Source organism: Thamnophis elegans, chromosome 13 (genome assembly GCF_009769535.1).
Source record: "Thamnophis elegans isolate rThaEle1 chromosome 13, rThaEle1.pri, whole genome shotgun sequence".
Classification (NCBI taxonomy): domain Eukaryota; kingdom Metazoa; phylum Chordata; class Lepidosauria; order Squamata; family Colubridae; genus Thamnophis; species Thamnophis elegans.
The window spans coordinates 39,836,135-39,863,585 of record NC_045553.1 but is presented as its reverse complement, the minus strand read 5'-3'; the positions used below and the strand labels follow the sequence as shown (position 1 = coordinate 39,863,585).

The following is a 27,451-nucleotide window of genomic DNA, read 5'->3' as shown; positions in this document are numbered from 1 at the left end:
AAAGGCATTAAGAGTTGTTAACCTAATTTTGTGAAGCTTCTTCTCTGGCAACATTGTATTGCTAACTAGGGCATGCAAAACTTTTGCCAGACCAATTCTCGAATACAGTTTGCTTGCCTGGAACCCACACTGTATATCTGGGTACTTGAGAGACCGCCTACTGCCAATTACTTCCACTAGGCCAATAAGATCCCATAGATTAGGCCTCCTCCGAATTCCATCAGCCGGTCAATGTCGACTGGCAACTACCCGGAGGAGAGCCTTCTCGGTGGCTGCTCCGACCCTGTGGAAGGAACTCCCCGTGGAGATTCGTACCCTCACCACCCTCCAGACCTTCCGCGTAGCCCTTAAAACCTGGCTGTCCCGACAGGCCTGGGGCTAAAGACTTCAACCCCACCCGAATAGTATGACTGTTGTGCTTTTTAACGATGTATTGTCTTTATGTGTATAACTTGTTTTGTACTTCCCTCCCCCTGAATTGTGAGCCGCCCTGAGTCCCCTCAGGGAAAAGGGCGGCATACAAATAAAGCTAAAATCTCAAAATCTCAAATTAACACAATTGAGTCGGTCCAGAGGTATTTCACGAGAAGAGTCCTCCACTCCTCTGCTCACAATAGAATCCCTTATGCCACCAGGTTTGAAATTTTGGGCTTGGGCAACCTGGAACTGCACCACCAATGGTCTGACCTAAGCATAGTATGCAAAATTCTCTGCTACAATGTCCTACCTGTCAATGACTTCTTCGGCTTCAACCACAACAATACATAGGCTAACAATCGATACAAACTCAAGGTTAATTGCTCCAAACTAGATTGCAGAAAATACAACTTCAGCAACAGAGTGGTCAACGCCTGGAATCGATTCTGTTGATACCTGATTCTGTTGTGACATCCTCAAACCCCCACAGCTTCAACCTCAAACTGTCTACCGTGGACCTCACCCCATTCCTAAGAGGTCCGTAAAGGGGGTGTGCATAAGCGCACCAGCGTGCCTAGCGTCCCTGTCTTACTGTCTCCATTCATCTTGTTATCTTGTACATATTTGACAAACAAACAAACAAACAAACAAACAAATAGAAAGCTTGTTCAGAACTGAGGATGGTGATGGATGAGAAGCAAAACTCATCAAAGAAACAACTAAGAAAGTTCAGATGCCTTTTGGAAAAAGCATCTTTGGGACTCTCTAGAAAATGTTGTTTTAAGCTATGAGCTCTATTATGCATTGCAAGTCACAAGACATAAAGAAGAGAGGGTCAACTTATTGTCCAAAGCCCCTGAAGGGAGAATGAGAAGCAATGGATTGAAACTAATCAAGGAGAGAACCAACCTAGAAATAAGGAGAAATTTCCCGACAGGACAATTAATTAGTGAAACAGCTTGCTTTTAAAAGTTGTCAAGGCTCCAACACTGGAGATTTTAAAGAAGAGATTGGACAACCATTTGTCTGGAATGGTATAAAGTCTGCTGCTTGAGCAGGGGGTTGGACTAGAAGACCACCAAGGTCCCTTCCAATTCTGTGATTCTGTCACAAACTAAATTCCATAGATTCATTAATTTGCAAGAAAGTTTTGGAGCCCCGCTGGAATGGCAGGAAGTATCAGGGGTTGATTAGCCTTCTAGCATACGATCCTTTTGTAAAAAGCCAAGTCCATCATAGAAACCTTTTAGTAAACACGTCCCTCAATGGATGGATGTCAATAATCCAAATATGCACAGAGTTCCCAAAAAGGTTGCCCAATAACTTTTGCTGGCCTTTCGGCCTGCAAGTGAATGCTATAAAACCAATAGTCACCAACTGGTGATCTATGGACCACTGGTGGTCCGAAAGAAAATTTTGGTGGTCTGCAGAAAAAATATTTGCATTTTTTAATATTGCACTAAATCAGGGGTTGTCAAACTATGGCCCCTGGGCCAGATATGTGCAATGAATGTTTGTGTTGCTGTAGAGAATCTCCCCCAATTTGAACTAAGCTTTTTCTAATGGCGGCTGCTTAGTTCCAACAACTATTTCCTGTTGGGGCCTTAAGGAGCCCTAAGGAGCCCGGGCGGAGAGCGAGGAATGGCTGGGAGGGGAGGGGCGAGTAGAGGCTGGCAAGGTTGCCCTCAATGTGAGTGACATCGAGTTGGCCACGCACATCCAGTCGCATGACCACCTAGCCACGACCACCCAGCTGATCATTAGGCAGATCATATTAGTGGTCCGTAGAATTTAAAATTATGAATTCAGTGGTCCCTGAGGTCCGAAAGGTTGGCGACCCCTGCTATCAACAGATCCCTGAATGAGACCCTTGGACCCTGCATCAGAGGTGGGTTCCTACCAGTTTAGACATTTAGACATTTAGACATTTATTAAGATTTATAGGCCGCCCTTCTCCCTGAGGGGACTCAGGGCGGCTTACAACCACAGGGAAGGGGGTGCAATAATAAAAGACAAACAGTGAGTAAACTAAATAATTAATAAAACACAACTTGCATTCAACAGTCAACACTCGGGCGGGTAATTTAGGAACTTATCCCCAGGCCTGCTGGGAGAGCCAGGTCTTAAGGGCCGTGCGGAAGGTCTGGATGGTGGTGAGGGTACGGATCTCAACGGGGAGATCGTTCCACAGGGTCGGAGCTGCAACAGAAAAGGCTCTCCTCCATGTAGTCGCCAGTCGACATTGACTGGCAGATGGAATCCGGAGGAGGCCCAGTCTGTGCGATCTAATCGGTCGAAGGGAGGTAATCGGCAGAAGGCGGTCTCTCAAGTACAGTTCGCGCTTATTCGGTAGAACCGGTTCGTCAAATCTACCGAACCAGTTAGAAGAGGTTCCACCAGTGGACCCAGAAAGCAGGACACACCTACAGAAGAGGTTCCAAAATTTTTTGAAACCCACCACTGAGCTGCACGTATGCACGGCTGTAATGCAACCCATAGCAAAGGAGAGCCCCCAACCGCTATGGGGGAGAAGAAACCAACCATCTGGAGACAGATTTTGCTATCGCTGTATATGGAAACTGCTCCACTTCCTCTTCAGACCTTCTGGAAGGAGCAAACTTAATAGGCAGCTCATAACTCCGCACATGTGCAATAAAGCAGAGGTCGTGGGTGGATGGGGAAGCCCCCTTATTTTGCTAGGGGAAAAGGAAACATAATGGTGACTTAGAAAGTGGCCCAGACATGCTGTCAGGTTCAATTCGGAGAACTGGAGCCTGGTGCTAGGACAACACTGGTTGGTTGTCATCCCCTTGTGAGTACGGGCTTCCTGCCTGCTGCAGCTCACAGACAAGGAATCTTTGTTATAACAGAACCTTTTTTTTTCTTCTTTAAAAAAAAAAAGTTCTCTTTTTTTTGGGAGGCGAAGGGGGAGTGAGAAAACATACGGCCACCTCTGAAGAGGGTCAGCAGGAAAGCAGACACAACATTAAGTCCGGAATTTCAAAGGAAAACATTTTTTAAAGAATCCATAAGAGCAAGCTACTGTCTTTCCTGGAATCATAAACTCCCATTTTGGACTGCAGAATCATAATAAAAACAAGCAGAAAGGGGGAAAAAAAGGGGGGGAGGGAACCCCAGTTGGTGTGCGATTTCTTTTCCTTGCAAAAATATTATAAAACAGAGGCAGGCCATATTGTTATTAGAAGAAAATGAAGATGCATATTTTAGCGCCCTGGAAACATGTAAGGACATGTATGTACTTTAACATACAGTAGACATTCTTTCTGATCAGGGGGCCTAAATTTTAAATACACAATGTATTAGCAGATTAACAGAGTTGGGAGGAACCTTATAGGTCATCTAGTCCAACCTCCTGCTCAAGCAGGAGACTCTACACCATTTCTGACAAATGGCAATCCAATCTCTTCTTGAAAGTCTCAAGTCATGACGCTCCCACAACTTCCGAAGGCAACTTCTGTTCCACGGGTTGATTGTTCTCACTGTCAGAATTTTTTTCCTTATTTCTAGGTTGAATCTCTCTTTGGTCAGTTTCCATCCATTATTCCTTGTCTGGCCTTTGGAAAATAGCTTGACCCCCTTCCTCTCTGTGGCAGCCCCTCAAATATTGGAAGACTGCTATCATGTCTCCCCTGGTCCTTCTCTCCACTAGACTAGCCATGCCCAGTTCCTGAAACCGTTCATCGTATGTTTTAGTTTCCAGTCCCCAAATCATCCTGGTTGCTCTTCTCTGCACTTTTTCTAGAATCTCAACATCTTTTTTATAGTGTGGTGACCAAAACTGGATACAGTACTCTAGGTGAGGCTTTATAGAGTGGTAGTAGTACCTCACTTGATCTTGATTGCATCCCTCTGTTAATGCAATTTAAGATTGCATTGGTTTTTTTGGCTACCACTGCACACTGTTGGCTCATATGCAGCTGGTTGTCCACTAAGACTCCAAGATCCCTTTCACACTCACTGCTATTGAGCCTGGTTTCACCCAGTTTACTTTTGGTTTTATTTGTACTTTATTATTGGAACCTATTTTTTTTTCCAAATGAACAAATGGTTCCGGGAATGGTTCTTCCTAAACTAAACATGAAGGCATTTAATTTCCATTTTCTACACATTGGTTGGTGGAATAAGTTAGAAATAAGAACAAAAGCATTATTCATTAAACTATGACAGTCAAGGCTTTATCTTCTTCAACATCTAACCAATAGAAGATAGGCAGAAAACTCTCTGAGCCTTGCACAAAGCACAAAATCATCAATTTTCTCTTCAAAAGTACCTTGGCATAAAACACACAGCGTGGAATCTTAGAATGCAAAGGTTGGAAATGATATAGGACATCAATTTATCGAACCACCCAGCACCGGAATCGTTAACCAGAATGCCAGGTGTTAGATCATTCACATTGTTGCAGAACACTATTCGTAAAAGGGCATGATAAAACGTTGGGTAACTTGAAGCATGGGGGCACTTGGGGGCTGTCACTGTAACTGCAATCTGTGGTTGTAAAGATTTCCTGCCATGGTGGGATAGGAAATGCAAAAACTACAGAATAAGCCCTGAATATGTTTATCGCTTTAAAAGAAAAACAGCAAAGATCTTGCCCTGTAAAAAAACAGAGAAAGAAGTTGAGCCTTATGGTTTGGCCCATCTGTATGATACAAACCTTTCTCCTTCCTCGAAGGCCTCTGATGGCCTTGAAACCTTAAGAAAAGGACATCAGCATATTTGTAGCTCTCGGGGTTGACATGAGGAATCTTTGGTGCTCTCTGAGCTTTCTTGTTTTCTTGCAGACATTTCATTACTCAAACTAGGTTAGCATCGTCAGTGCTAGTAGGGAGTGGCGTTTGCTCTCAGTCTATATTCTAGTGGCTTGTACTATCCGTGTTGTTGAGAGTAGTCTTGAAGTAGTTCTCTGCTTACTGTTTTAGCTATGGTTAATGGCCAAACAAGCTAACAGTAAACAGCCCAACTGAAGAACTTTCAAGACCAAGACCAAGACCAACAGAGCAAGCCACTAGATAATAGAATGACCATGTTGGAAGCCAATGGAGATTTTCAGTCATCCAGGTCATGGTTGTCCCAAAGGTGCTTTTCAACAGGGCTTTCTGCTTTTCCTTTGAAGATGTCTCACTTCTCATTCAAGAAGCTTCAGAGTTGAAGAAGCTTCTTGGATGAGAAGTGAAAGGTCTTCAAAGAAAAACCAGAAAGTCCAGTTGCCTCTTGAAAAAGACCTTTGGGACAACAGAATTGGAAGTGACCTTGGAGGTCTTCTAATCCAACCCCCTGCTCAGGCAAGAAATCCTATACCATTTCAGACAAATGGTTGTCCAATCTCTTCTTAAAAACTTCCAGTGTTGGGGCTTCCACGACTTCTGGAGGCCAATTGTCACCCACTGATTAATTGTTCTCACTGTCAGGAAATTTTTCCTTAGTTCTAAGTTGCTTCTCTCCTTGATTAGTTTCCATTCAATCCATTGCTTCTTCTCCTGCCTTCAGGTGCTTTGAAGAATAGCTTGACTCTCTCTTCTTTGTAGCAACCCCTGAAATATTGGAACTCTGCTATCATGTCACCCCTAATCAATAGAGATTGAGAACAAACCCCACTCCTTAGCACTGATGATGTTACCTAGTTGGGTAATGTAATATGTGCAAGAAAACAACCGAGCTCAGAGAGCACCAAGGACCCTTGGATGCAAAATGTTTCTCATTGCTACACTAAATCATAGTTCTACCAACACCAAGCATGTTCTTAGGGACGCCTCACCTCCTGAATCTCTGCCAAAAAGGGAGGGAGCGTGCACACACATTGTGCATGCTTGTGGGGGGCGCAATCCAGAAGAGAAGCTGCCAAGGGGGCATGTGCGCACCGGGAAATGAACTTCTGGTTTCTGGCGCATATGCACATGCAACAATCAGCTGGCCAGTGTACATGCACATGCCAGAAACTGGAAGATCAGCTCTTCCTTTTTTCGGCACTGCTACACATGTGAAGGCCAGCTTATTGTCATGCGACCATGTGTGCCGGAAACCCAGAGGAGGAACGGGCGATGCAGCGCATGCCAGGCGACATGGCTTTGCATGCCACTTCGGGAACCTGTGTCATAGGTTCGCCATCTCAGCTATATGATTTCAAAGTCTGCAATACCGTCATCAAACTCGGAAAACTGAAGCAGACTCATCCCCATTAAAGCCAACTAAGCAGTGAGGCTCCAGCCATTCTACTCAGCGCCTGCGAAGCCTCTTTTAGTTTAGGAGAAAATTGTTTCTCAGCCAAAGAAAACTGGATGATTCTCATTAGAACAATCCAGGTCTCCAAAACAGATGAAGACAATTTGGACCAAGGTGCCCTACTCTGGAAAACAGAAGGGCAGTTGTTGGCGTGGAATCATGGCCAATGTCCAAGGAGATTGGGCTTGATTCCAATGGAACCTGTTGCAGGAACTTCAACTCAGATTAATGTGAGGGCAGGCAGAGACTTTCCTAGCATGTCTCTGAGTAAAACCACAGCTGTTAGGACTAAGGCCAAGTTTTGGGCTGTTCAGTGAGTAGAGTACTAACTGTGAATGCCGATTAATAACTGAGCCAGCCAGGAAGAGATATACAGTATATCTACATCTACATCAATGCATGCCACCTATACTTTCTAGAGTTTTTCCCCAGGATTATGGCAGTCTTAATTTGGGGAATTAAGCAGGGATGTGGTGGCTCAGAGGCTAAGACACTGAACTTGTCAACCAGAAAGTCAGCATTTTGGCAGTTTGAATCCCTGGCGTTGCATAATGGAATGAGCTCCCGTTACTTGTCCCAGCTTCTGCCAACCTAGCAGTTCAAAAGCATGTAAAAATGCAAGTAGAAAAATAGGGACCACCTTTGGTGGGAAGGGAACAGGGTTCCGTGCGCCTTCGGCGTGGTCACATGACCACGGAGACGTCTTCAGACAACACTGGCTCTTCAGCTTTGAAACGGAGATCAGCACTGCTCCCTAGAGTCGGGAACGACTAGCACATATGTGCAAGGGGAACCTTTACCTAATTTGGGGGAAAGTGATAGCTGAGGCCCATTTTTTCATGCATGTTGCACAGAGCCTGCGCTGGCACAGTCCTTGCTGTTTGTCATCTTCAGAATTTTCCTTTTCCTTATTATATTTCTAGGTTGTCCAAGAACCACAGCTCCCTGGCCCTTCGGCAAACTCATTAACATGCATAATGCAAAACAATAATGATGCAGAATAGAAAAATAACTAGATTGGGGAAAATGTGAACTTGGCATGTTGAGCAAATAGAAGGTCCCAATTTGCTAAGCTGTGGAAGTCTTGGTTGCAGAGCAGAATACCAAGTTCTTCTTGTTTTAATGTTATTCTACTTTTGATTTAACACAGGTGCTTATGGGTGTATGGAAGAAAGAAGATAGCAATACTTAATTAATTTAAGTACTGTAAACATATACGTGTATGAGAGAGGGAAGCAATTTTTTTTAAACAGCACTTTTGAAAAATTATTCCTTTCTAATTCTATAGGAAACTCATTTTCCGATTACCTTTTTATTAGAGGTGTAGAAATCTGGAATATTTTACTCTATGGCAGTAGTGCATAATCTACTGCATTTAATAATGGGAAGGGAGGAAGGAAGGAAGGAAGGAAGGAGGGAAGAAAGGAAGAAAGGAAGAAAGGAAGAAAGGAAGGAAGTAAGGACTAGAGGAGGAGAAAATTGGGAATAGGGGAAAAGAGGGAGGGAGGAGAAGGAGAAAGAGAAGGAGAGGGGCAAGGAGAAAGAGAAGGAGAAGAGAAGGAGAGGGAGAGGGAGAGGGAGAAGATGGGGAAGGGAGGGATAGGAGAAGAAGAAGGGAGGAAGGGAGGGATAGAAGAAGGAAAAGAAGAAGAAGGAGAAAGCGAAGGTGAAAGAAAAGACTTAGCATTCTGTTGCAAGCTAGGCAGTGTGGCATTTTATTTTCCTATCATGATTTTCATTGTTTTGATTGGACATTTCAAAAGGAGGAGAAGAAAAGCTATATTCGCTTTTGTCGGAGTGACAAAATGAATGGAGTGTCCTGGAAAGCACTGCATGAAAAACAGCCAAAGCCAGAAGTATTATCTTTATCTGATGAGCTTTCTTTCTCCCTCGGCTTCCCGTCCTGCACCTGCCCAGCTCCAGAAAGCACGAGAGCCAAGCACTCAGGGGCAGCTCGCCGGGCAGTGCCTGTAACCGCTGGCCAACTGAAGCGCTGTGCTTTTTGCTTTGTTCAAAAACAGCCCTTTGGGGTTATTTAAAGGGAAAACTATTCAACAGGAGAGGCAGTTGCACAGGAACCGTTCCTTGTTTCCCTCCGCATCCCCCCCACACCCTTCCTGCTTCTGAAATCTGGGGCTGCTCTAAGTGGCAAGAGGGCTAGCTGGAGGGAGCCGGCTACTCAAGTGGGCAATTGCTTTTGGAAACAAAAGCAGCACCTGCAACAAGCAGCCTTGATCCTCAGTGCCTGGGCGCACACGTGCGTTTCTGTCTCTGAAGCAGATGGCTCGAGGGGCAGGGTAGACTCTGACAGCATCCTCCGCTGAGGCTGAACTGAAGCCTTCTAGCAACCATACCATACCGAACCGGTTGGAACAGGGCGAGAAACCCACCCCTGCGTCTTTCCCATGATGGAATCCTTCTTTCCTTCTTTGGGGCATTTGGATTTTACTCACAGCTACTTTGAATCCCTTTCCTTGGTATTATTCCCTAAATCAAGCCACTGTTCATTAAAGGCAAACCATGATGACTATGAACGAATATCAAGAACTCACCTTCTTTGGTATTGACACGAGGTGGTGGATCTGTGTGGGCAGGTGTGTTGTAAGACAGCAAGGAGCTACCTGTGAAGAACAACCAGAATGAATTTAGGCTGCAGAAATTGCATCCTTCCTTGGACCAAGAGTCTTTCTCCAAGGCCACTCATGCTTTGGTCTCTTCACATGTTGATTATTGCAATGTGTTCTATAGACCACTCAGTTGCTGCGACTGGTCCAGAGGACATCAATGGAAGAAATTATGGTTGCTTTTTAATACACGCATGTAAAACCTCTCTTAAGAAAACTGTCCTGGTTACCAATAACCGTCCAAATGTAATTCAAGGAGCTAATTACACCTGTATTTTTTTTAATGGCATAAGACCTTGCAAAACTGCCTCTACCCCATGATTTCAGCCCACCGTGTGAGATCTATCATCTGATGGTGGCAGAAGTTGTAACATCTAAAATGGGTCATAAGTAGCCTCTTTAAAGTCCATTGTAAGTTCAAATGGTCATTAAACACGGTCATGAGTTGACCATTTTATGTATTTTGTGGAACTGAAGACATAATATAGAATAGAATAACAGAATTGGAAGGGACCTTGGAGGTCTTCCAGTCCAACACTAGAAGACTAGAATCTAGAATCTAGAATCTCAGGGGTTGCCACAAAGAAGAGGGAGTCAAACTATTTTCCAAGGCACCTGAGGGTAGAACAAGAAGCAATGAGTAGAAACTAATCAAGGAGAGAAGCAACTTAGAACTGAGGAGAAATTTCCTGACAGTGAGAACAATTAATCAGTGGAACAGCTTGCCTCCAGAATTTGTGAATGCCCCAACACTGGAAGTCTTTAAGAAGATAAAGCAATTGGATAGCAATTTGTCTGAAAAGATATAGGGTTTCCTGCCTAAGCAGGGTTTTGGACTAGAAGACCTCCAAGGTCCCTTCCAACTCTGCTATTGTATTGTGTTGTGTTGTGTTGTGTTGTGTTGTGTTGTATTGTATTGTATCGTATCGTATCGTATCGTATCGTATCGTATCGTATCGTATCGTATTGTATAACCCCCTGCTTAAGCAGGAAACCCTACACCACTTCAGACAAATGGTTGTCCAATCTTTTCTAAGGAACCTCCAGTGATGGAGAACCCCCAATTTCTGAAAGCAAGTTGTCCCACTGATGAATTGTTCTAACTATCAAGAAATTTCTCCTTAGTTCTAGGTTGCTTCTCTCCTTGATTAGTTTATATGTCCTTTCCATTCCAGATGAAACTCAATAGAACAAATTCTAGAAGATGAGGTAGTTAGGGACGCTCATAGTCTTCTAAATGTGTACATGAACATACTTCTTCTTCCTCTGTAGCACTGCAAATTGGAAGTTCATTAAGATGAATGCCACTATATAAAAGGAGAATCTCTTTGATTATGGAAAGCCACTGTTGAAAGCCTGACATCTTCTCAAATTCCCCGCTTCAACCATGGGACTTTTGAAAACAGGTAAATAGGCTATGAATCCACCATTAAAACATATCAAATGGAATTCAGGCCACCTTAAAACATCAGTACCTTGATTGTTCATATTATTTACATGATCCAGAGCTTAGAAAATGTTCCCTATCCTTTTTTACTTCTAGGGGTAAAGGAAACAACAATAAGATTCCCATGGTCAATAACAAGGATAGGCAATTTTGAAAGCACATCACAAATATAAAACACTTCCCGGGAAGCTTGATCAGGTACAAAACACCCATTTCCTGGTAGTCTGTAATAAATTTGCTCTGACTCTCACCTCCTTTCAGAAGCTCTCTAAAATTCCTAAAATTAATTCTTGGGCACGAGGGCAATTTTCCAAAGAAAACGTTGGGCTGGAGCAACATGAAGGATCCCGATGAGATTTGAGAGAGGCACAAAAGCATTCATATAAATAAAGATTATATTAAAGGGCTGGTGTTTGCCTGTCCATATACAATGGTCTGTTTATTTAAAAGAATACCAGAATAAAGGGCCCTGGGGGCGCAGTGGTTAGAATGCAGTATTGCGGGCTAATTTTGCTCACTGCCAGTTGCCAGCAGTTCAGCAGTTCGATTCTCACCAGCTCAAGGTTGACTCATCCATCCATTCTTCCAGAGGTGGGTTCTTACCAGTTCGCACCTATTCAGTAGAACCGGTTCGTCAAATCTACCGAACCGGTTAGAAGAGGTTCCACCAGTGGACCCGGAAAGCAGGCCACACCTACAGAAGAGGTTCCAAATTTTTTTGAAACTCACCATTGGTCCTTGGATATGATTATTCTACACTATCATGCTCATAATTATAAAACTCAGTGCCTCTGTGAAAGGTAAGGATGCCTACTGCGTTTGTGGTGCAATCAGAACATTGCGTGTGTTGAAGTTGTTTTAACGCAAACCAAAGATGCCTCTTAAAAAACAAGTTTACATCATATTCTCATGCATGCCAGTGCTGTGTGTGAGGTAGTTTAAGGTGGTTCTGACAAGTGTCATTGGCATCTTCATATCCGGTCACATGGGCGGAAAGCCACTCCCATCCGGTCACATGGGTGGCAAGCCACTCCCACAAAGGAGGCCACACCCACAGAGTAGGTTCGAGCAATTTTTGAAACCCACCACTGCATTCTTCTGAGGTTGATAAAATGAGTAAACAGATAGTTGTGGGAAAGATGCTGATTCTGTAAACTGCTTAGAGAGGGCTGTAAAGCACTGTTAAGCGGTTTATACTGTGTCTAATTCCTATTGCTATAACAGAGTTGGAAGGCACCTCGAAGGTCTTCTAGTCCAACCTGTTCAGGCAGGAAATCCTATACCTTTTTGCACAAATGGTTGTCCAATCTCTCCTTAAAAAGGTCCAGTGTTGGAGCATTCACAACTTCTGGAGGCAACTTCTGTTCCACTGATTAATTGGTCTCGCTGCCAGGAAATTTCTCCTTAGTTCTAGGTTGCTTCTCTCCTTGATTAGTTTCCACCCATTGCTTCTTGTCCTGCCCTCAGGTGCTTTGGAGAATAGTTTGACTCCCTCTTCTCTGTGGCAGCCCCTGAGATATTGGGACTCTGCTATCATGTCTCCCCTAGTCCTTCTTTTCATTAAACTAGACCTACCTAATTCCACTAACTGTTGTTTATAACTATAAGATATTTCTTTTAGTTATGCCAGGTGGTGCAGGAATCTGGGCACGAAACCCAGTCGGCATCACAAGAGGTCTGTATGAAACTGGGCAAAATAGAAGGGTGATGTCTATAGTGGCTTTCTAAACCTATATCCTGGGAATTTCGCACATTATTATTTTTTGGTTCTCAAATAACAGTGAGAAAGCAAATTTATGGCTGACACATTTTCTGGCAAATTCGAGACAGATCCTCCTTCCCAGTGCTCAGCATGACAAACGCCAGTCCCCCTGGCAAAGTCCGAAAGCTTTCCAGAGATTAAACAAGCTGCCTTTTGCAGCTAAAATGTGGACCGACACATCGGATGAGGACGGGAAGAGGAAGGTAGGCACGACAGAAAAGGGAGGGGAAAAAAAGGGAGGAAATAACCACATCAAGGAACAGACAAATAAAACAGGCTCTACTTTTGCTGAGAAGGGAAAAGTTGCCCCTGAGTTTATTGGTTCAAGTTCTCACCTTTGCCCAACGGTCTGACATTTCTGGTGGGAACACCCGAACCGGAGAGGAAAAATGTGTTTCCTATTAAGAGGTTGAAAAGAAAGAGACAAGAGGAGACAAATTGGGGTAGCGGAGGGGGAAGGGAAAACCAGACACAGCAAAACTTGCCAAGTACCAAGTCAACGGAAAACCCAGATCTGGAATCTTTATTGAGCAAGCTTTCAAATCTGAGCACAGCAATGCCACAATCGATCAATCACGCTATGCCTGGAAGTCACACCCCATTCGGGGACATTTTTGTTACTAATTCCAGATAGGTAGAAGAGACTCGGGGATGTGGATGTGGCAATGGGCCCATTCTCAGTTGCGTCCTAATATTTCTAAATCCTAGTGGAAGGGAGGGAGGGAGGGAGGGAGGGAGGAAGGAAGGAAGGAAGGAAGGAAGGATCTTCTACCTTAGTTTTGCTCATGCAAAGTTGACTATAGCCAATAGCCACCTAACCTCAGGAAAAGAAGTAGTTCTTATTTTTGAACGCACACATTGCTTTTGAAATTTCCACTTTATTTATTTTTACAAGCTCAGCAAGCCGGTGGTTAAACCGGTAGGATCCCACCCCTGCCTTCTACTATCTATGCCATGCTAGCAAAATGTCAAATTGGTCCACCAGCCAGTAGTACATAAACAGAGTGCAAACCTCACTCCCTTCCAGCCCTGATGGTGTTACCGAGTTTGGTAATGAAATGTCTGCACAAAAACAACCAAGCTCAGAGAGCACCAAGGAGCTGAGGTGGCGCAGTGGTTAGGGTGCAGTACTGCAGGCCACTTCAGCTGACTGTTATCTGCAGTTCAGCGGTTCTAATCTCACCGGCTCAAGGTTGACTCAGCCTTCCATCCTTCCGAGGTGGGTAAAATGAGGACCCGGATTGTTGGGGGCAATATGCTGACTCTGTAAACCGCTTAGAGAGGGCTGAAAGCCCTATGAAGCAGTATATAAGTCTAACTGCTATTGCTATTGCTATCCCACAGTTCAACCCTGAGGTACAGATGTTCTCTTCTACTGAGATGGAAATGTCTCTAACATTCTTTCTAACAAGTCAAATAAAGAACAAAGTTCCCGAGCACCTTCTGCATTCAACTCAGCATTCAACAACCCTAGGAAGTCAGTCCTGGGAAAAACAATAATTTCCTTTCGGCGGCATCGCACCACAAGGGAATTATCCAGAAATCCAGAAACCAGACAATCATTAGGCAGATGTAAGAACAGCTGCTTGGAAAGAAGTCTTTTTTGGTAGCCTCCTTGGCCAGTAGGCAGTCTTTAATGAAAAGAAGACTCTATACATATATACATACATACATACATACATACATACATACATACATACATACATACATACATACATATATACATATATGGGCATCCCAGTGGCAGCCAAAGGGAACAATGGGATCAGAGGTGGGTTCCTACCAGTTCACACCTATTCAGTAGAACCGGTTCATCAAATCTACTGAACCGGTTAGAAGAGGTTCCACCAGTGGACCCGGAAAGCAGGCCACACCTACAGAAGAGGTTCCAAAAGTTTTTGAAACCCATCACTGGTCCTTGGATATGATTATTCTACACTATCATGCTCATATTTATAAAACTCAGTGCCTCTGTGAAAGGTAAGGATGACTACTGCGTTTGTGGTGCAATCAGAACATTGCGTGTGTTGAAGTTGTTTTAACGCAAACCAAAGATGCCTTTTAAAAAAGAAGTTTACATCATATTCTTATGCATGCCAGTGCTGTGTGTGAGGTAATTTAAGGTGGTTCTGACAAGTGTCGTCGGCATCTTCATATCCGGTCACATGGGCCGCAAGCCACTCCCATCCGGTCACGTGGGTGGCAAGCCACTCCCACAAAGGAGGCCACACCCACAGAGTAGGTTCGAATAATTTTTGAAACCCACCACTGAATGGGATGTATGTCATCTCACTCAAACAAAAGTCCCAAGAGAGAGCCTTCTTCACAAGTTTGCAAGCTGTTGCCTTGGGGTGGGGAGAAGAAAACACCAATTAAGTGATGCTAGGGAAATGATGCGGCTGTGAAATCAGCCATCCATGGAATAAGGACAGGGTGGAGTATACAAGCAAAATACATTTGAGAGACTGACTGAAGAAAACGTTGCAGACGGACAATTGATTTTGAGTTGAACTGAAATAACCTGTTTGCATTTCTCCTTTCTCTGTTTTTTTGTTCCTCTTTTACCAAACAAAACAAGACTTCCTCCCGAACCCATCTGGGTGTATAGATATATATTTTTTTCTCTTGCTTTGCGGCTGGGCATAAGGGAAATACATCTGCTCTGCATACAGAAAGTCTACCCGATTAATTGTATCCGTTACAGTTGATGAATCAATTGCATCTCTCTATGTGCTTGTGTGTACGTGTATAGCTATAGCAATAGAATTTAGACTTATATACTGCTTTACAGTGCTTTACAGTCCTTCTGTAAAGCAGTTTACTGAGTCAGCATATTGCACCCAACAAACTGGATCCTCATTTTACCCACCTCGGAAGGATGGAAGGCCAACCAAATATATAAATTGTGTGTTTGTGTGTGTTTGTGTAGCTATAGCAATAGAACTTAGACTTATATACCACTTTACAGTGCTTTACAGCCCTCTCTAAGTGGTTTTACAGAGTCAGCCTCTTGCCCCCAACAATCTGGGTCCTCATTTTACCCACCTTGGAGGATGGAAGGCCAACCAAATATATAAAGAGAGTCTCTCTCTCTCTCTCTCTCTCTCTCTCTCTCTCTCTCTCTCTCTCTCTCTCTCTCTCTCTGTGTGTGTGTGTGTGTGTGTAGCTATAGACTTATATACCACTTTACAGTGCTTTACAGCCCTCTCTAAGTGGTTTACAGAGTCAGCATATCGCCCCCACAGTCTGGGTCCTCATTTCACCCACCTCGGAAGGATGGAAGGCTGAGTCAACCTTGAGCCGGTGAGATTAGAACCGCTGAACTGCAGATAACAGTCAGCTGAAGTGGCCTGCAGTACTGCACCCTAACCAATGTACTACCTCAGCGCGAGTAAGTGACCAATGGAGAGAAATCTCATACAACGCAAGCATGTCAGCCATTGAACATGTCGGATTACTTCCCCATCCATCCATCCATCTTACCATAGGTAACTCTGGGCAGCTTACAGTAACATATACAATTAAAACATAGAAAGTTTAAATTAGACATTAAAACCAAGGACACATGGGGAGGGAGGGAAGGGAGTGGGGGAGAGGGAGAGGTGGGATTACTCAATCCACCATCTCCCTTATGCTATTCCACCCCACCCCCACCCCTCGGAGCACCAAGCTGACTGGAAGAGCCACCTCTTTCAGCTCTTACAAAAGGAAAGGACGGTTAGCGGCCACCTCGGATTGGGGGATGGGGAGAAGACGTTCCAGAGGGCAGGAGCCACCGCAGAGAAGGTCCTCCTCCCGGATCCCTCCAGCTGGAATAATTGGGCTGACGGGACCCACAGCACGCCTCTTCTGCACAAGTGGGAGGAGCCAACCCCAGTGCAGTGAAATGGTCATAAGGTAGCAAGACGAGGTGGCATTCAGCTGGTTCAGACCAATTCTTACAATACAATAGCAGAGTTGGAAGGAACCTTGCAGGTCTTCTAATCCAACTCCCTGATTAGGCAGGAAACCCTACACCACTTCAGACAAATGGTTATCCAACATCTTCTTAAAAACTGCCAGTGTTGGAGCATTCACAACTTCTGGTGGCAAGTTGTTCCACTGATTAATTGTTCTAACTGTCAGGAAACTTCTCCTTAGTTCTAAGTTGCTTCTCTCCTTGATTAGTTTCCACCCATTGCTTCTTCTCCTGCCTTCAGGTGCCTGGAGAATAGTTTGACTCCCACTTCTTTGTGCCAACCTCTGAGATATCGGAACGCTGCTCTCATGTCTCCTCTAGTCCTTCTTTTCATTAAACTAGACCTACCCAGTTCCTGCAACCGTTCTTCATATAGCCTCTAGTCCCCTAATCCTCTTTGTTGCTCTTCTCTGCACTCTTTCTAGAGTCTCCACATCTTTTTTACATCGTGGCAACCAAAACTGAATGCAGTAAGATTCGCCCAAACAGGTAGCAGAAATCGTGCCCCGACTGTATGCTGTCCTATTTAGGCAAGTTTTTGAGGCCAAGCCCATGTGCAGAAGGCCAGGTGAACGTGCAAGCAAAGCACATGCATGGGAGGCCGGGCGCAGGGCACGAACGATGCATGCGTGCCAGATTCGCGCACGCGGGGGGCGAACCAGTGGTAATAAAAAGTGCAACACACCTCTGGTAGCAAAGGTGAATGAAGTGGCAACTTACTTTCCCTGAGGTAACTGAGGTGAGACAGCAGGACTTCTGTGTTGTAGAGGGAAGTGACGCGGAGGAAATCTTCCTTGTTCATCTTGCACAGTTCTTTGCCGTCCATGTTCTGGAAGAGGTTGGTATCAATCTCCATTAAGCCATATTCTTTAATAGCCCAGTCCAGCCACTGACGCACATGATCCTGACTCCATAATGTCGGATCTATCAGAAGAAATCAGAGAGGGGGAAGGATGAAGGAGGTTAGATGATGGATGACCAAGGCACTGCCAAGAAAGAACATTTTCCTCATATCTCTTCTTCCAGTTTCGTTCCTACTGCAAAGGAATTTATTTACTTAGTTTGTCAAACGTGTACGAGATAACAGGTATAAGTATAAACATGGACATGAACACAGGAAATGAGTACAAATAAATGGGGAAGCAGGACAGGGACCGTAGCATGCTGGTGCGCTTTGTGACCCAACAAATGCGCGAATGACAAAAGCACGCCGACAAAACCGTGGGGCTAAAACCGCGATGTCAAAAGCGTGCCGACAACAGCGCGCCGACAGAAGCGCGATTTAAGTTAAGGTAAGGTTTAGGGTTAGGTTTAGGGTTAGGTTTAAGGTTAGGGTTACAGCGCGCTTCTGTCGGCGCGCTGTTGTCGGCACGCTTCAGCGCTCATTCGTCGGCACGGTTTTGTCGGCGCGGTTTTGTCACCGCGGTTTAGTCAGGCGCGCTTTTGTCGTTCGCGCATTTGTGGTGAAACCGGTGCGCTTATGCATGCCCCCTTACGGACCTCTTAGGAAAGGGGTGAAGTCCCTGCTAGACAGTTTAAGGTTAAAGTTATGGGGGGTTTGAGGATCTAACAACAGAGTCAGGTAGAGCATTCCAGGCATTGACCACTTTTTTGCTGAAGTCGTATTTTCTGCAATTAAGTTTGGAGCGGTTTACTTTGAGTTTGTATCTATTATTTGCTCATGTATTATTGTAGTTGAAGCTGAAGTAGTCATTGACAGGTAGGACGTTGTAGCCGACAATTTTCTGTACTACACTTAGGTCAGATATTAGGCGGTGTAGTTCCAGGTTGTCCAAGCCCAAAATTTCGAGCCTGGTGGCATAAGGGATTCTACTGTGAGCAGAGGAGTGGAGGACTCTTCTCGTGAAATACCTCTGGACTCGCTTGAGCGTATTAATGTCCAATTTACAGTGTGGCTTCCAGGCAGGTCAGCTGTATTCGAGAATTGGTCTGGCAAAGGTTTTGTGTGCCCTTGTTCGCAGTACAATGTTCCTGGAGAAGAAGCTTCGCAAAATTAGGTTAACAACTCTTAATGCCTTTTTGGCAGTGGTGTTACCGTGGGCTCTGGGTCTTAGATTGAACGGTTAAGTGAAATGTTACAAGATAGAGGCATGAAACTTAACTCAGCCATGGTCAGGGTTAAATGAGCGATTTGTGGTCTCCAACTGCTTTCCTGTCCTTGTGGTTGCTGTTGCAATCTTGAGAGTCCCCTTCAACTGCGCTAACTTTTGAGACGTTTCTAGAAAGTGTGGCAATACATTTTTTCCTAGTGTATCTCCCCAAACCTGTCTCCCTATTTCCCCTCCCACAAATCCCCAGAAAGTCCTACGCTACAATGTCCGACCTGCCAACGACTACTTCATCTTCAACCTCAATAATACATGGGCAAACAGTAGGTACAAACTCAAGGTAAACTGCTCCAACTTGAGGCGGCAGCTCCGATCACACTTTAAGCCGAAAACACCAGCCTGAGGATGGCGAGTGAGACTTTGCCGAAACGTTGCCAAGACAATCTCAATTTTACATGGGAAAAGACCCAAATACAACAAGATCAGCATATCTGTCTGTCTGTCTGTCTGTCTATCATCTATCTATCTATCTATCTATCTATCTATCTATCTATCTATCTATCTATCTATCTATCTATCTATATCTATCTATCTATCTATCTATCTATCTATCTATCTATCTATCTATCTATCTATCTATCTCTATCTATCTATCTCTATCTATCATCTATCTATCTATCTATCTATCTATCTATCTATCTCTATCTATCATCTATCTATCTATCTATCTCTATTTATCTATCTATCATCTATCTCTAGCTCTATCTCTCTATCTCTCTCTCTATCATCTATCTATCTATCTATCATCTCTCTCTCTCTCTCTCTATCATCTATCTATCTATCTATCATCTATCTCTATCTCTATCTCTCTATCTCTCTCTCTATCATCTATCTATCTATCTATCTATCTATCTATCTATCTATCATCTATCATCTATCTCTCTCTCTCTCTCTCTATCATCTATCTATCTATCTATCTATCTATCTATCTATCTATCTATCATCTATCTATCTATCATCTATCTATCTATCTATCTATCTATCTATCTATCTATCATCTATCATCTCTCTCTCTCTCTCTATCATCTATCTATCTATCATCTATCTATCTATCTATCTATCTATCTATCTATCTATCTATCTATCTATCTATCTATCTATCTATCATCTATCTCTATCTCTCTATCTCTCTCTCTATCATCTATCTATCTATCTATCTATCTATCATCTATCTATCTATCTATCTATCTATCATCTATCTCTATCTATCTCTATCATCTATCTATCTATCTATCTATCTATCTATCTATCTATCTATCTATCATCTATCTCTATCTCTATCTCTCTATCTCTCTCTCTATCATCTATCTATCTATCTATCTATCTATCTATCTATCTATCTATCTATCTATACATCTACATCTATATCAATATCTATATAATTCTTTAGAATACAAGCATCTTTTATACAGACAATTTGGCATTGGATGTTCATTCAAGATTTCTTTTTAGTATTTCTTTTGCTGGTTCAAATTATAATAAAAATACTAAGTACCAAAATCACAGTCGTCGTCATCATCCTCATCATCCTCATCATCCTCATCATCCACATCATCCTCATCATCCTCATCATCTTAGTAAGCCTTTTTGGCTTACTTCATTAGTCACTGCTGGCCCATTCATGTATGTACATGTGCTTATGTGTATGTGTATGTACATGTATATCACAGAAGTGAGTTCATCCCCTCACATTTTGTAAATATTTAAGTATATCTTTTCATGTGACAACACTGAAGAACTGACACGTGGCTACAGTGTAAAGTAGTGAGTATACAGCTTCTATAACAGTGCAAATGTGCTGTCCCCTCAAAATAACACAACACACAGCCATTAATGTCCAAACTGCTGGCAACAAAAGTGAGTACACTCCTAAGTGATAATGAAACAATATACCTAAATATTTACAAAATGTGAGGGGATGAATACACTTCTGTGATATACTATGTGTGTACACACTCATATACATACATGCATGCATGCATGCGTACGTACGTACATATATATGCTTATGCTTTGTTTTTCTCCTCTGATAGCTAATTTTACAGGGCACCGAAAACTAGGCCTTTCCAAAATTCTAAATTGTAAATTTAATGAATTTATATGCCACCCAATCCCGAAAGACTCCGGGCGGCTTACATAAAAACAACTCTAAAAAGAATATAAAAAATATAAAATAGAGAAGAAGCAGGTTAAAAAACACATCATGCACTCAGTCTTGGTGGGCCTGGACCTCAGTCAAGAGGTCAACCCACCCCAGGCCTGCCGGAATAGCCAGATCTTAGTAGACTTACGGAAGGCCGAGAGAGTGGGCAGGGTCCGGATCTCTGTGGGAAGATCGTTCCAAAGGGCCGGGGCAGCTACAGAGAAGGCCCTCCCCCGAGGGGCCGCCAGACGACATTGTCTAGTCGACGGCACCCGGAGAAGGCCCATCCTGTGTGATCTTATAGGACGCTGGGAGGTATGTGGCAGAAAAGCCCTGCTCTCCAATTGTTTGACCCTTTCCTCAGCCCCTTGCAAATTTTACACAGATGGTCATTGAGATTTTTTTGGAGCGCTGTTTCTTAGTGTGTTCCAGAAAGTAGTAAATTCTCTGCAAATATGACCTCCCTGCTCAGACAAGTTTGCTTTATAAGTCTGAGTCATATTTCCAGACTCCACGGCCTGACAAAAAAACAAACTTTTACTTCCCACCCACTCGTCCTTTCGTTTTGCAATTGAGAGGCCTGCTAAGTCATTACAGATGGACTAAGGATGAGTTCAGAATTGGGTTGATGACTGCGTGTTAAGCCCAGATGGAGCACTGCTATAAATGGGGCTAATTTTAAGAATAGGACAATTGTGTGGAATAGGGGATGTGTAAAAACAGGTGTGTGTGTGTGTGTGTGTGTGTGTGTGTGTGTGTGTGTGTCTGTGTTTGTGTGTGTGGAAGGTTGTTGCTGGATCAGGCCAAAAGTTTCTTTAGGTCATCATTCTCTGGTTGACTCAGGCTTTGGGGACCAAGTACATTATGCTATTATTAGGTCATCATTACTGGCAAGACAGCGATGCAGTAGCTCAGGGGTTAAAACTCTGAGTTTGTCGATCAGAAAGGTCAGCAGTTTGGCAGTTTGAATCCCTAGTGCTGCATAATGGAGTGCGCTCCCGTCATTTGTCCCAGCTTCTTCCAACCTAACAGTTCAACAGGGTCATCTGTGTCTTGAGGAGACCCCATTCCAGAGGGACACTACTATAGAAAAGGAACACCTCTGGGTGCCTGAGACAGGACATTGTTTAATCAAAATCTGAAGAATGCCAACTTTGCAGGATCAAACTGGCCAGGCTAATATTATGGGAAACAATGGTTCCTCAAGCAACCAGATTCTTTGCCATGGATGATGTCATATCATGACTTTGTCAACTGTTTCATATCTCAATGCTTCAAGCTTCAAACATTTCTTGCTTGAAGAAATGCGTTATCTCGTTCCTGAAAGAGAATTTTCTAGCTTCAAGTGGTTTCAAGCTTGAAACAGAGGATCTTAAAAGTTGAAGCAGACATGTTTTATCTCAGAATGTCTGAAAAAGATCCTTTTGGACACAAGGAAACCAATAAATCTGAAACAGGCAATGTTGACTTTGAAATGGTTCAGATTCAAACTTTTTGCCAATCTCCTATTTCACAGTAACAATGAATGTCATCCCCGTTGCTAGCTAAAAAGCAGATCCAGAAGTTATATATATATATATATATATATATATATATATATATATATATATATATATATATATATATATATATATATATATATATATTACAATATGATACTTTGTCAAAGCTGATTATTTTAGAAGACGTCTTTATGAGCATATAAATAAACGTTTATAAACATTTCTATGGATATTATTTGCCGAGTCTAGAAAAAAGGTTCCTTAAATAACCTTTTGCCATTTTCTGCTTATTGGAAAATATTAGACAATATTTGCACTCCAACCCATTGCGGATTTTTATATATAGAAAATAGAATGTGTAGCTTTTGTTTTAAAAAAATATTATCTAATATAACACCTTCCTAAGGAAGGTTTCTATCAGGCTTCATATATAATTTTTTTTACAAAGTTACTTATCATTAATGTCTGCATTTTTATCTGCATTCTGTGCTATTTTTCTCATGGTTTTTATCAAAAATACATAGCGCTGGTAAAAAAACGAAAGAGAGCGAGCCAGAGAGCAAGAACTAAATACAATATATTCTGCACTCCAACAGATTTGCCTATTTTCTTGTCACAATTTATGATGTCTAATCATTCTTGCAGTTCTAATTTTACTGTCATCTTTTCTTGCCTTCTGGCAGCTCAGCGCATGTGTGCTCTGGGAACAAGGGGAGCCTGGTTTTCTGCCTTGCTGATGTCCGACTCTGGAGGCTCCAGAGGCAGCATGTAACTCCCAGAAGGCCCTGGCCCCCTCTCTGCCTCTGACAAAGAGCCCTCAACAGAACCTTCTCCAGACTCCAGGACTGGCCCATGTTCCTCCCCAACCTCCTTGCTGTCCAACTCTGCTGCCAACTCCACAGGCTGCTGGTGGACCATAACACCTTCAGCTACAATTTGTTACACACATTTACTTGATGAGTAAGTCCTGTTCATACCTACTGAGATTGATTTCTGGCCAAGATTGCAAAATTAGTAATTCCTAGTAATGCCTATACCTCCTTACTGTAGATGAGTCAGCTCTATCTGTTTCTGAAGACTCAATTCTTGATGATGTCTAAGAGTTGACTCTCCTCATGATGATTTGTTCACTTGATTCTTTTTTTGGGGGGGGAGGGAGTAAGAATTGTTGTGGCCCACCAGTGGCCAGCAGAGCTGGTGGCGGACTCAGACAGTGAGGAGGTTGGGGAGAAACATGGGCCAGTCCTGGAGTCTGAGGAATGCTCTGACGAGTGCTCTGCGTTAGACGCAGAGATGGGCCAGGGCTGTCCCACAGTTATCAGCTGCCTTTGGAGTCAGAGATCAGTGGGTCAGAATAACAGCTGGAGCCTGTTCCCGATGTGCGCATATGCAGAGTTGCCAGATGAAGGGAACAGCTAAGGAATAAGGGCTGATTCGGGAGTAAAGACACAGGTGGACAGTTAATGCCCCCTCCCATAGGGAATAAAGAGGAGGGAAAAGGGAGGGGAATTTGTAAGAGACAATCAGTTCAATTCATTAGGGTGAAGATCTGTTCCTGACTTCTTCCCAAGTGTTGTCTACTACAGAGTGGCGTTTGGAAGATATCGACCTGGCAGCTTTCCAAGCCCGATAAGGTCTGCAGTTGTGAAATCTCATGAAAGACTGTTTGCTGGGAATTTGCTGGAGGGGAATTCCCTTTAAGCTAAATCAAAGAGGTTTCATCGGGACGAGGAGTCAGCTTCATGATCTTGGGAAGTCTAGGTCAGAACAAGAATTCATACTAATCTCAAGACCAAATTTCTGCAAGGCTGAAAATATTCGAAAGGAAATGAGGTGGCCTCTTACCTGCTGGAACAATGACTCTTCTTTCATTGGTGGTCATGTTGGGAGGGGGAGGTCCGTTCTTCTCATCTATGTAGGTGCCATAATTCAAAGGGTTGGATTCTGGACCAGCACCAACCAGTTTGTTGCATTTGCTAACACTGCAATCCACTGGAGATTCCCTGAAAATATAAAGCAGAGTTTTCAAAGTCAATATTAACCCAGCTTTGCTTTTTGGTTTCTGGATCCTTTTGCCAAGACTACAAGTTAAAGCCAAAGGAATGTATTCATTTATGATGGAAATAATAGGTAGTCCTTGACTTCCATTCATTCATGTAGTGACCATTTGAAGTTGCAGCAGCACTAAAAAAAGTGACTCTTGACCATTTTTTGACCACTGTAGTATCCTCATGGTCACATGATCAAAAACCAGTTGCTTGACAATTGATTCTAATTTATGATGGTTGCCGTGTTGCCTTTTGGGACCTTCCATCAAGCAAAGTCAACAAGGAAGCCAAATTCTCTTAACAACTGTGCTACTAACTGAACAACTGCAATGATACACTTAACCCCTGTTGCAAGAAAAGTTGTTAAATCATAGTTTTGTGTATCTGTACCAGGTTTAGAAAATGTGGTGATATCAACAGTGGGTGTGGTATTTATAATAGTATCTTTAAAGCCCTTAGTGGATGATAACTCAAGTCCATAAATATCTTCCCCTACATCACTCAACTCACATGCTAAAGTTAGTAAGGGAAGTCCTGCTTATGGTTTCACCTCTGGACCTGAAGATTAAGCTGCTCCGCAACTTGAGTTGTCTCCATGGACCTACAAGGACTCAACGGTGAGTTCTCCTAAGACCTAGAACAGTGTTTCTCAACGTTGGCAACTTGAAGATGTCCGGACTTCGACTCCCAGAATTCCCCAGCCAGCGAAGTCTGGACATCTTCAAGTTGCCAACGTTGAGAAACACTGACCTAGAAGCTCATCATCTGGAGTCCACCTCTTCCTGACATCTAACAACGAGCTGATCTAGACAGACTGGCCTCTGCTTCACTTACTTACTATCAGCTGCCATAAGAAACAGGGAGGGTGGGGGCATGGTGTTTGGGATGGGAATAAATGGTACAGGAGTGAATGGAAAAGGGCGTTTTCTTCTCACCATCTTGCCCATGCTGGTGGCCGGTGTTTGGACTTTTGGCAGCTGCTGCACACTGCTAGCTCATATTTAAATGGTTGTCCACTAGGACTCCAAGATCCCTCTCACAGTTATTCCTGTTGAGCAAGGTACCACCTATACTGTACCTTTGCATTTCGTTTTTCTTGCCTAAATGTAGAACCTTACTTTTTTCACCATTGAATTTCATTTTGTTAGATAGTGCCCAATGTTCAAGTTTGTCAAGATCCTTCTGTATCTTGAGCCTGTCTTCTGGAGTGTTGGCTGTTCCTGCCAGCTTGGTGTCATCTGCAAATTTGATGAGTTCCCCATTTATTCCCTCATCCAGATCATTGATGCAGTAGGGATAAACATCCCAACTAGGCACAGAAGAACCCTACGCTCACAAATAAAGTCCTTTATATACCAGCCAGCTCAAGTGATGAGTTCCATACCCATTAGTTGTGGTAGACATATCTAGGTCCTATTGCTATGTTTCATCTATGACATTTTCTTTGCATTCACGAACCTGACCCAACCAACAGCCACAAGAAAAACAAGCTTTGAAAGAATCCATTCCACTCAGTAAACAGAGAAGAAAAACATGACTGCATGGTTAAATTCCCATCAGCTGAACAAGCCTGGAAAGATTTTCCAACAGAGAACTTTAAATTTCTTTGCTAAGGCACAGAGGCAGAATTATTCAAGCACAGTTATCATGGCTGGGAGATAAACTTTCTGCCGAGATATTCAGAGGCAGACAGTAATTTTTTCCTCATGTCTTTTTGGGGCGAAGGACTGCTTTGGAAATGGAAATAAGACGTGTAACTTGCACATGTTAGAACTTAAGGTTGTATGATTTCGCCTACTGTTTTTCCAGGCCTGGAACCAAAGGCGGCCTTTAGAGAGGCAAATTGCTGATCATTTTAATGTCCTTGCGGCAGGCAGAAAAAGTTGTAAGCAACAGGAGGAGTGAAGAGAGAGAAAGAGAGAGAGAAAGAAAAGGAAAACAGAGAAATATTGAGAAAGAGAAGGAAGAAAGGAAGGAAGGAAAGAAAGAATGAAAGAAAAAGAAAGAAAGAAAGAAAGAAAGAAAGAAAGAAAGAAAGAAAGAAAGAAAGAAAGAAAGAGGAGAACTAATTTCTCATGGGTGCCAGGTGTTAAAAACTATAATGATTTTGGAGTACAAAATGCCTGGCACTCTGCAGTTCCATCTATGGGATTATAATCTTCTTCAAAGCACAATTCAAAGCACATGGAGAGACAAGACAGAATGACATTATCTGCTACCAGGTGGTAGATTTATCTATTTAATCCTGCTTGGGTCTACATCAAGCTTTGCCAATTTGGTGCTATCCAGAGATATTAAGACTTTAATGTGGGCTTAAACCTGGGCCCAATGTTTGGGAAGTCAGGGTCTGCCTGTCACAAGCCAGGACAAAGGGTGAGTGATGGAGGAGTAACACCTCCTTACAAAACCTTGATCCAGTTGGCCCGGCTGGGAACACCTCAGAAGGACCTCTTTCAAGGGTTACAAGAGAAGACGGTCAATAGTTTTGAAGGCAGAAGAGGGCTCTACGCTCCAATGGCAGATAAAGTGGCAGAACCATCTTCCAGGAGAAGGGAAACTCTGATTGCAAACCTCCACTGTGGCTACATCCACTACTGGAAAAGGCTTCAGGAGTCAACCTCGAGGCAAAATCCGGAGCCGGAGTCTCAGAAGCAGTTTATGACTGTGTACAACTGGTAACTCCTGCGATTCAGCTGGAACCAATCGTATCGGTTCTGCCATTCCATTGGACTATTTCAGCAACATGGAGAGGGGGGATTTGTTGCTTGGATAACAGTCTATCCTCCATATTAATCTACCCAGGCCTCGTGCCGGAGAGGACATTCCAGCGTTACCTCTTTCCAGAGCACGATACCATAGTCTTTTGAGACTGAAGGATGCCAATGAATGTGGGCTTGATGGCACAGATTTAGAATAGTTTTGTGCATTTCTGCACTGAGAAAGAGGAACAGATGACCTATGATGTCTCTTCTAACATGTATCTTACATGACTCCCAAAATTCCAAGCCAGCTTAACCTTAGAAATATTGTCTGGGAATTCTGGAAGCTACAATCAACAATGTTCTGGAGACTGCCAGGATATAAGTGATTCAGAAAAGGAATTGATTGTAAACCTGATGATGGCAGCTAGATTATTGATAGCTAAATATTGGGGACAAAATTGGGATATTGAAAGAAA

The 27,451-nt window shown here is 43.2% G+C and overlaps 1 protein-coding gene across 1 annotated transcript in view; it reads right to left on the bottom strand.

Moving 5' to 3' along the window:
* The window catches only part of FLI1 (Fli-1 proto-oncogene, ETS transcription factor), a 42,028-nt gene that overhangs the window by 10,680 nt on the left and 3,897 nt on the right, over positions 1-27,451 (bottom strand). The window contains exons 2-4 of the mRNA XM_032230069.1: positions 24,071-24,228; positions 17,172-17,375; positions 9,213-9,281 (exon numbers count right to left, since the gene is read on the bottom strand). Of these exons, the coding sequence (XP_032085960.1) occupies positions 9,213-9,281; positions 17,172-17,375; positions 24,071-24,228 (431 nt within the window). The remainder of the gene's footprint in view (positions 1-9,212; positions 9,282-17,171; positions 17,376-24,070; positions 24,229-27,451) is intronic.